The sequence below is a fragment of the Lethenteron reissneri genome, chromosome 72 (assembly GCF_015708825.2).
Source record: "Lethenteron reissneri isolate LAM-NWPU_2019-01 chromosome 72, ASM1570882v1, whole genome shotgun sequence".
Lineage (NCBI taxonomy): Eukaryota > Metazoa > Chordata > Hyperoartia > Petromyzontiformes > Petromyzontidae > Lethenteron > Lethenteron reissneri.
This window is the reverse complement of record NC_083850.1, coordinates 1,006,789-1,017,906: the sequence shown is the minus strand read 5'-3', so window position 1 is coordinate 1,017,906 and position 11,118 is coordinate 1,006,789. Positions and strand designations below refer to the sequence as shown.

Here is an 11,118-nt window from a genome sequence, read left to right as displayed (position 1 = left end):
TCATCCCAGCTCATACATGATCATAGCACGTCCACAAACTCTCAAATTATAAACTCACATTGCATACTCTAACATTATAAACTCTAACAATATAACCTTTAAACTATGAGTTATACATTGCAACGCTTTAAAATAACACTACAAACTAGTGTTATAGTAAACTATAATGTTGTGAACTCTAACAATATAAGCTATGTGCGATACATTATAACGCTATAAAATTACATCATAAACTAGTGTTACAGATTAGAACACCGTACATTGAAGTGTGATATTCGAATCTCATTCGAATTCTTAGCTTCACACCGTGGTCCTCTAAGAATCACACTATGCTCGTGAGTATGTAATATGCATGAATGTAATATGTATGTATGTAACATGTATGCATGTAAAATGTATGTATGTAATATGGACGTGCGAAACAAGGGTGGAATATGTGAAACGACTACAAACAGCTTGGCAACTGAATCGGAAGTAGCTGCGTCGCCCTGGAATGTGATGTTGCTGCTGTTGTTGTCGCTGCTGTTGTTGCTGCTGGAGTTGCTTCTGTTGCTGTGATATACGCAGGTAGGTGGTGTTCCGTGATTGCATGATGCATTGGATTAAAGCCTCTGACCAAACTCACCCGATTGACGCCCTCGATCGTCGCATTTGATCAACTCTGATATTGTAGACTCTCACATGTTAAGCTCTATCATAGTGAAACATTATATTATAACCTATGAACTACAACCTATGCATTGTAACGCTGTAAAATAATATTATCTATTGGGTTTCACTCCCTCGTCGAGAAGGCCGCTCTCTTCCTTTTCTAAAGTTACATGCTAATTTCTCTGCATTCACTTTAAATCGAGGACAACGTTTTTCCATTTATTCAAAATAAGCGCACAATTACACACTGAGATGCACGTACATATTCATGTGTAGTAAGTATATATGGAGGCTTGACGACAGGATCGGAGGCACACTTATTTATTACACCAACACAGTTGTACAGGTCACTTGGCTACAGGGATTCTCGACAGCTAACCCCTCTAACCTATACCAATTCCTCCACTACGGGACTAGGGGAGGCTATCTGTCCCAGCTTGGTTAAGCTGGGATCCCGGCTCCCTGAGTCACCAGACCAGCTTCGTCTGGGCTCTCGGGGCCACGCCACCGGCTTGCCCTGGTCGGCCCTTATAAGGACAGCGAGCCAGGGGAGCTCTGGGGCCTACACTAGCTGGTCTTCCGTCTTCTCTGGTTAAAGCTGAGTCCCGACCTCGAGCCCTCGAGCTCATCACCTTTTATAGGACTCGCCCCCGAGGGGGGGCCCGTGGGGGATACACATGCGGACGTCGGTGCTAGCGCCACCCTTGTGTACGGCCGTAACCCCGCCCCTTGTGTTTGTTGGCCATCCGTGGCCATGCATAATCACACCTCAACATTCGTAGCCATGCGCAATTACACCTCTACATCACCCCCCCCTGTACAGCTCGCAGCCGTCCCTGGCTGCAAAAAAAAATCAGAATAAAGGTGCATCCCTCACAAAAACCCCGTGTGTGTGCCTCGCGTAATTTTTAACAAGAACAAGAGAACCTTAACAAGAACAACAACAGGAAGAGAGAGAGAGAGAGAGAGAAAAAAAATAACCCGACGCACCCCCCCCGAATAAATACCCCAAAACCAACATATATACACACACTCCGGACGCCACCCCTCCCATTGTCCGCAAGGCCCCCCAACGGCCGACCTCACAATAGTCTGCGCGTTTTGGCGCGCGTCCGCGCGGCGGGCCCGTCACAAGGGCCCGTCCTGGCACGCTCAGTGACGGTTGTTGACGGTCCGGGTGCAAGAGAGTCAGGCGTCGCTGCCGAATGACCCCCGACCCCTCCGGGAGGGGTTGGTGGGTGTGGACCCGTCACTCCTGTTTCACCTGGGGACGGAACAGTTGGCGTCAGGTTAGGCGAGTGCAGCGACGACGGGGAGTCGGCGACACCCTCACACGTTTGGCCATGCGTGTGTGTGTGTGAACCACGGGGCGGCGCGACAAATGGTTTTAACCTTGAGGGGTGCACATACCACCGGCGCCTCCCCCATTTGACGCGAACACATTGCGGCCGCAAAACCTGCACGACCTCCACTGGCCCCCGCCACGGCCGTACCAATTTCGACGAGGTTGCCAGCGGCACCTGAGGACAGTGCAACCACGCCCTGTCCCCTGGTTCCCATTTGACCACCTGCACCCGCCCCAACCGAAGCCTCTCGTTCGCCTTCTGGCGGAGTTCAGAATTTTGCACGGCCGCTTCCCGCGCCTCAGACAATTTAGCGATGTTAAATTTAATGTGTTCGGACAAATTAGACTTCGCCGGGAGCGCCGAGAGCTTCAGCTGGGTCGCCACAGGGGGGTTAACTTCGCGCCCATACATTAAAAAGAGAGGGGAAAATCCGGTGGCCGCATGAGGAGCCATTCTGTAGGCCTGCAACACACCGGCTATGCGGAGGTCCCAATCCGTCTGGGATACCGACACCTGCTGGGACAGCATGGACGTGATGGTCCGATGCAGCCGTTCCACCATCCCGTCAGTTTGTGGGTGATACGGAGAGGTCCGAACCTTCTCCGTACCCAAGAGGTCGCACACCTCACGTAGGAGTTTACCAGAAAAATTCCTACCCTGGTCAGTAAGCAGCCGTTCCGGAGCACCTTTGTCGAGGACATAGCCCTGGACAAAGGCCTCCGCGATGGCTGCTGCCGACTGGTTCGCCAGGGGCCAGGCCATAGGCCATCTCGTGAAGTATTCAACCCCCGTTAGTAAATACCTATTGCCCCTGGGCGTAGCGGGAAATGGCCCAAGTATGTCCAGAGCGACGAGCTCGTTAACCCGGGAAACTTTTATGGACTGCAGCGGAGGGTTGGACCCCCTCGCAGGCGGCTTCCTCTGCGCGCATTGCGTGCATGACCCCAAGAGATCCCCCACGTCCTTTTCCATGCCCGGCCAGAAGAAATCCAGCTGGAGCGTGGCAAAGGTCTTGTGAACCCCCAAGTGCAGAAGCCGCTCATGAACAGCCCATACCACCTTACCCCTTAAAGCAGCAGGCACCACAAGCCGCTGGCGCCGGGTTTTTCCATCCCAGTGCATCAAAAGACCCTGGAACAACCCCCACGAGTCAACGTTTTCCACCCCCTGACCAGCCCCCCCGACGCGACGGCGCAAAGCGAGGAGGGAGGTGTCCTCCATTTGGAGGCGTCCCCATTCCGCGACCGGCAACCCCAGCAACGAATCCCTCCCTTCTTGCTCGATAGGACCCGAAGCCGAAGGTGCATCGGTAGCGGCCACGAGGACCGAATCGGTGGTGACGTTCGGGGGCCTACAACGCCCCGAACCCAACAGGCACGCGCACTCCGAAGTGGGTGGCAATCGTGACAGGGCGTCAGCGTTCGTGTGGCGGACACCCTTACGATATGTGGTGACAAAGTCATAGTCTTGGAGGATCTCCAACCATCGAGACAACTGGCCCGATGGTTGTTGAACCCGCAGGGCGTACTGTAGGGCCGCATGATCTGTACGGACGGTGAACCGCCGACCGTACAGATACGGGCGGTACTGCTGAATGAAATAAACAATGGCCAATAATTCCCGACGGGTAACGCAGTACCGCTGTTCGGCTGGAGACAGTACCCGACTACCGTAAGCCACCACATGCTCTACGCCCCCGATGAGCTGGGACAGCACACCCCCGATGCCCGTGTTACTTGCGTCAGTATCGAGCAAGAAGGGTTGTGAAAAATCCGGGTAATTCAACGGCGGAGCTCCCACCAAAGCATTTCTGAGGGCGCGAAAAGCAGCCTCCTCCTCCGGCCCCCAATGAAACCTGACTCCCTTGGACGTCAAGGCATGCAATGGTTTCGCAATCGTAGCGAAGTCAGCCACAAATCGCCGATAATACGACGCGAACCCAATGAAACTCCTGACCTCTCCCACAGAGGTGGGAGTCGGCCAGGAGCTGACGCATTCCGTTTTGGCGGGATCAGTGGATATCCCCGAGCGCCCAACAATGTGACCCAAATATCGCACCGATTCGCGGAGTAAATGGCACTTCTGTGGTTTAAATTTCAAATTGGCAGCCCGCATTTGGAGAAAAACAGCACGCAACCTCTGGAGGTGTTCCTCGAAGGATTTGCTAAAGACGATGACATCGTCTAAGTAAATCAAACACGAATCCCATTGCAAACCTGCCAAGACCAATTCCATTAACCGCTGAAAAGTTGCCGGCACAGAATGTAAACCCATCGGCAAACGGTTAAATTGGAAGAGGCCCTGCGGTGTACGAAAAGCAGTCTTAGGTTTCGATTCGTCATCCAGAGGAAGCTGCCAGAATCCAGATAGCAAATCAAGGGTGGAAAAGAATCGCGCACCGGCCAAGGCGTCGAGCGACTCATCCATCCGAGGAAGCGGGTACGCATCTGCCACAGAGATTTTGTTGAGACGCCGAAAGTCAACACAAAATCTCAGTGAGCCGTCGTGTTTTTTCACCAAAACGATCGGCGCGCCCCACGGGCTGGTGGAAGGGGAAATGATATCGGCGGCTAGCATGTCATCAACAGCCGATTTGACATGATCCTTTTCGGCGGGACTCAACCGAAAGGGATTTTGGCGGATCGGCGCGCTGTCACCCGTGTCAATATGGTGTCGCAGCAATTTTGTACAACCAATATCAAATTTGTGTTGACTAAAAACGTCAGCAAATTCGCTCAGGAGAACTCGCAGCTGCGCGCGCTGCGAGTCAGACAGGTCCACTGAACCCGCGCAAAGCGCATCCAGCCATCCGTCATCAGAGTCCGAATGCGGTCGCGACGGAGGATCGGTGGATACCTGACCCACGAGTGGTTCCTCATAGGGCACCGGCGTTGCGTGTGCAAGCACGGTCCCTTGAGGAACCACGGCCGTTCGCGATCCCACATTAAGGACTGCAATGAAGGGGTCCCCATCCCCTCTCACCATAGTCTGAGCCGCGAGCAAATCGGGTCCATTGACCCCGGCCCGAGATGGACCCAACAAGACCCCCCGATCCGCAACCCCTGCATCAAACGACCGACGCAACCTAAGAGGGACGAGCATCTGAGCCCCCGGAGGCACGCGTACAGTTTTTGTGACGAGCGCCTGCACGGTGGCAAACGCCCGACGCTCCGTGGTGGGGGAAGACAGAAATGTAACGCGTCGGCCCGACGGGAGCTCAATGCACCCTTGGTCAATAAGGATACGGATGGGCATTTTGGCCAGAAAATCCGTCCCCAACAGGCACGGAACCGCGAGTGAGGAGGAAACCAAAACAGGGCCGGATAATTTAATGTCCCCAATGCAGATAGTGGCGCGGATTTGGCCAATAATGCCCAGAGAGCCTCCGTTAGCGGCATAGCACGGCACGTCAACAGGGAGCAAGGGACGACTTTGAACGGGAAGGATGTTATAAATTAAATCAGATATAATGGTCGCCGATGCCCCTGTGTCAATTAAAATCCGCACCTCTACCCCATCAATGTGACCGACCACGACAGATGATCCCGCCGACGCAGCAACGACACGATGGGCGAGCTCCGACCACTGACCCGGTTGGAGCGCTCGCCGCATTACCGAACAATCGCGCGCGACGGACGGGGAATTTGGAGCCCTGTTTAGTTGAGCGCGTGAGTGTGTGTCGGATGTGTGCGTGGGCCAAACGTGTGAGGTGCCGCGACTCGCCGTATTTCTCTGCTGGAGCTTGGGAGGAGACGGCGTGGCGTCCTGACGAGGTGTCGCCCCGCGCTGACGGGGAGCCCGGCATCCAGACGCAACGTGGCCTTGCAGGCCACAGTTGTAGCAGCGTGTGAGCGCCCCAGATGACCTGGGCTGCTCCTGGCGGCTCGGTCCATTCCGAGCCTGCGGTGCCGCCGATCTCCATTCCCCTCGCCGCTCCACCCCGCAGACCTCCTCCGATGGGAGGGCGGTGGTCGCCATGGCATGGCCGGCCGCCCCCTTTGCCGCCTTCCGACGCAGGGACCGCAAGCCCCCGTGGATGTGGCGCGCGACCAGCAGGGACGACATCTCCGCGTCGTCCTGAGCCAGGACGTTGACGTCCAGCTCGTCAGCGAGTAGCAGCAGCTTCTCAGCCACCATGGCATCCACTCCTTCCTCGTCCATCCTTGGGAAAGCAGCCTTTGCCAGAGCCAGGAGAGCCGTCCGGAAGGCCAGGGGTGACTCGTTGGCGCCCCGACTCCGATCGTGGAACAGCTGCCTGCAGTCCGAAGGCGGCCCATAGACGGCTGACAGCAGCTGCAACGCCAGGTGTAGAGTGGCGCGCTTTTCCCTCGGCGCCGAGGTGAGGGTAGCCAGGGCGTCGTTGTCCAGCATCGCTGGCAGCGCGCGTAGAGCCTCGGCGTCCGACCAGTTCGCCATCTCTTGATGAGCGATGAACCGCCTCTTGAAGCCGCCCCAGTCTCCGTCAGCGCCGACAAATTCTTTAAGAGGCGGCAGACGCTGTTGTAAGGCGGCGTCCGTGGCCGCAGAACGCTCTCCGTCGCTCCCCGCCGATGATACAGTGTGGGCGGGCCGTGCACATGGCATCGCCGGTCGCTCTGATGTTGACGCGCCGGCCGGCGTTGATGATGTCACGGCTTGTGCTTGGCGCTCAGCAGACACGTGACGCGGGCCGGCCCCGCCCTCCGCTCGTACTGTAGAGATGGCGGGAAATTTGACCGCGAGCCGCGTCGGGGTGGCGGGAAACGTCGCCCCGCGCCGGCTGCCGTCGTCGACCCGCGCTGCTCCTCCAGCCCCCAGCCGCGTGATCTCCTCCAACGCGGCGGCCGCGGCGTAGAGCAGGTCCGCCAGGCGGGAGTGGGCCAGCCGGAGTCCCTCGGCCGACGCATCCCCCTCCTCCTGTCGTAGCGGCGCGGGCGTACTCGGCCCCGGCTGCTCCGATTCGACCCCGGCCATCACTGGTGGAGAATCGGCCGCGGCGTCTTCCATCTCCGACTCCCTGGTACGTGTCGTCCCTCGTGTGTCCATCGTTGGACGTTTACTTCTGACCCCAGATGTAGTAAGTATATATGGAGGCTTGACGACAGGATCGGAGGCACACTTATTTATTACACCAACACAGTTGTACAGGTCACTTGGCTACAGGGATTCTCGACAGCTAACCCCTCTAACCTATACCAATTCCTCCACTACGGGACTAGGGGAGGCTATCTGTCCCAGCTTGGTTAAGCTGGGATCCCGGCTCCCTGAGTCACCAGACCAGCTTCGTCTGGGCTCTCGGGGCCACGCCACCGGCTTGCCCTGGTCGGCCCTTATAAGGACAGCGAGCCAGGGGAGCTCTGGGGCCTACACTAGCTGGTCTTCCGTCTTCTCTGGTTAAAGCTGAGTCCCGACCTCGAGCCCTCGAGCTCATCACCTTTTATAGGACTCGCCCCCGAGGGGGGGCCCGTGGGGGATACACATGCGGACGTCGGTGCTAGCGCCACCCTTGTGTACGGCCGTAACCCCGCCCCTTGTGTTTGTTGGCCATCCGTGGCCATGCATAATCACACCTCAACATTCGTAGCCATGCGCAATTACACCTCTACACATGCATGAAGCACAATGGACACATTACTCTTCGGTATGTTAATAGACATGCGGATTGTACCTTCCAAAATTAACAATCGAATGCAAATATCCTGAAAGACAAAGGATTGGATCCTAGGGGGGGAGTTATAAGGCGGCTCAGAAGCAGAGCTCAATGCCATTTCGAGAGGTAACTTGATGAGGTTGGACGCTCGACTCGTCGCTCTGCTGATCGCCCTTCAACCGCGAGACAACGCAGCCTGGCGAGCACAATTGCTGAGTTGACATTTAGGCGATTTTGGGTCGGGAGAGTTCGTGGCGACATCTTCAGACGGGTTTCAGACATCGATATACCGTGAATCTCCAAGTAAGTGTCTATTTTCGCGGATAAACTCTTAAACGTTTTCGTCGTCAAATTTACGGGATTTTTTTGCGTCTCGGTTAGACGCGAGTGTCGTTCTTGTTTTAGCAGTTAACAAAATCCCAAACTCAACGCTAAACATCCTTGCGACCGATAGCGTACTTCTAACTCGATAACACCGCTGCTGTTACTCCGCTCACATGGAGCAGAGACGCTCTCCACAGCCCCACGCACACGGAGGCAAGAAGCCATTCAATTGCTCTGTGTGTGGGAAGTCCTTTTCATGGCCATCAGATCTTCAGAGACACCAGAGAACACACACGGGCGAGAAGCCGTTCCTGTGCTCTGTGTGCGGGAAGACATTTGCACAATCGTCAACTCTTCAAACTCATCAGAGAACGCACACGGGCGAGAAGCCATTCCTGTGCCCTGTGTGTGGGAAGGCATTTGCACAATCATCAACTCTTCAAAACCATCAGAGAACACACACGGGCGAGAAGCCATTCCTGTGCCCTGTGTGTGGGAAGGCATTTTCACAGTCGTCAAATCTTAGCACGCATCAGAAGGTCCACAAGGATTGGAAACTGAAATCAAAAGCTGAAGTTCAAGGTGCTGCATTGAGTCCTGAAGAATTTTCCACCCTCGATCCCATGCAGTTGGATCCCGAGAGATGGCTGGATGTAATGGAGTGGCTCGAGGATCAAACCGAGAGCTCGGGATGATTAAAATATAATGTTGCATGCGGTTATACCTATTAAGGTGTCTTGAGTACTTTTGTGTTTAACTCTGACCCTTTAGTTTTACAGTTCGTTTGAGAGTTTCTTGACGTGCAGGTGGTGATTTTTGATGTTATCGGATTACTTTGTGAAGTGGTGTGATGAGCAGTGGTTGTGAGATGGTTAAATTCCAGACAATATAATAGTGTTTAAGTCTTCCTGTTGAGCTAAAGTTGGAATGCATCTGTAGTTAGATCTTTACGCAACATTTTAAACGAGTTCTTTTTCAAGTATAAAGCTCTTTTTTGCTGGTAATAATCGACTTTAGGATGTACATTGATGACGCGTTCGTTGGATATTTGGCCTTGACTTCAACATAGACGAACAGTGAACAAATGTGGTGAACTAATAAGGAAATCATGGGGAATGATATTTTAACGCTTTGGTATTCCTGGAACGGATATGGTTTTCATTGTACTGTAACTGTTTGAACATAGGACTTAATACATATGCGGTTGGAGTTTTAACATAAAAATGATTGCAGATTAATAAAAACGTATTCTAACAAATGTTTGTCCGTTTTTTTATTTTACAATGTTCATAGCAAAAACGTGTTTTAAGCGAGTATTAGGTGGAGGGTCTTCGTCACACAAATCTGCCCTTAACCGGCAGCATCTTGGCTGTCTCCCCACTAACATGTGTCCCTGGAGGGGAAAGTCTCCATTATACATCTATCCTCAACGTTACGGTCCCTCACCATCAAGTATGACGTGTGAACTGTAACACTATCAACGATAACACAAATAATTAAAATACTATAATCTATTAACTAGTTTCATCATTTATAACACCAAAAACATCGGTACGGCATTATTAGTTTTGAACAACATAAATGGAGGTTCGTGATTATAATCCCCAACAAGGCAGCCTTCCCTCTGCTGTGTATTTTAGCCGTATATTTGAGGACGATATTGAAGATAACATTTCGTCAAGAAAAGGCAAGATTACAATGTCTTCCATAAAGGAGAATGAGTTCATTCATGAGTAGTATTCGCTAAGCCCAGATGGCACTAACCTGCACTCAATTTTGTTGAAACAAAGTAAACATTAGTCGCTCAAATCTCAGCTCATTCATGGTCATTGCAATTATTTCCAAATCCGTGTGGGGTTCCACGAGGACAGGGCACGGCCAAAAACTCACACTGTAAGCTCTAACATTATAAACTCTAACAATATTACTTTTATAGCTATACATTGTAACGCTATAACTATACCACTGTAAACTACATTTATAGTAAAATCTAATGTTGTGAACTCGAACATTAAAACCTATGAGCTCGACATTATAACACAAAAAAATAACATTATAAACTAGTGTTATCGATTAGAATACCATACATTGAAGTGAGAGAAATCGCATTCGAATTATTAGAATCACTCCGTAGTCCTCTTAGAATCATACTTTGCTCGTAAGTACGTTACATGTCTGTATGTAATATGTATGTATGTAATACTAGCTGTACTACCCGGCTTCGCCCGGGACTTGTATCTACCACGGCCGGCTGCCTTTGTCTCCCCAGTGGCGATGTTAATACGCTACAGCAGTTACTCGTTTGAGGCAGAGTCGACCTAGGGGAGGTTCAAATAATCGTCACCGGTGGTGGCCGTGAGCGGGAATCGAACTGGGTTCGCCGGGTTGGTAGCGCAGCGTAGCGTTAAGCACTACACCCACCGCTCCTCACACACCACACACGCACAGACACACACACAGACACACACACAGACACACGCAGACACACACAGACAGAGACACACACACACACAGACAGCACGCTAACCACTACACTACCGCTCCCCACACAGCACACACGCACACACACAGACACACACACAGACACACACACACAGACACACACACAGACACAGGCAGCACGCTAAGCACTACACTACCGTTCCCCCTACACAACACACGCGCGCGCGTCCATAGGTACACATACACGCGCTTGCTGCAGACACACACGACTTTCAGGGTGCGTACGGCAGTAAACGACTGAAATAATAAAGCGGCAATGCTGTGTAAGGAACGCCTTAGACCCGCATTACACATTTGTGTAATGCGAGCGTAAACACACAAACACACACAAACACATACACAATACACACACACATACATGCAGACACACAGACAGACACATAACACACATACATACACACACATACAAACACAGAAACACATACACACATACATAGACACACACATACATACACACAAACACATCCACAGACGTACATACACACATACATACAGGCACGCAGACATACACATAAACACATACAAAAAATCCCACATACATACACACACACATACATACACACAAACACATGCACACACATACATACACACATGCATACAGACACACAGACATACACATAAACACATACACACATACACATGACCCGGCTTCGCCCGGGACTTGCA

General features: G+C 52.4%; 1 protein-coding gene and 1 pseudogene across 1 annotated transcript in view; one reads left to right on the top strand and one right to left on the bottom strand.

Annotated features, from left to right (window-relative positions):
- Window positions 1-11,118, bottom strand: part of LOC133361268 (zinc finger protein 84-like) — a 539,839-nt pseudogene that overhangs the window by 147,607 nt on the left and 381,114 nt on the right.
- The window catches only part of LOC133361312 (zinc finger protein ZFP2-like), a gene marked incomplete at both ends in the record, with an annotated part of 81,380 nt that continues 78,457 nt past the window's right edge, over window positions 8,196-11,118 (top strand). Inside the window, one exon of the mRNA XM_061580250.1 lies at window positions 8,196-8,489. Coding sequence (XP_061436234.1) covers window positions 8,196-8,489 — 294 coding nt within the window. The remainder of the gene's footprint in view (window positions 8,490-11,118) is intronic.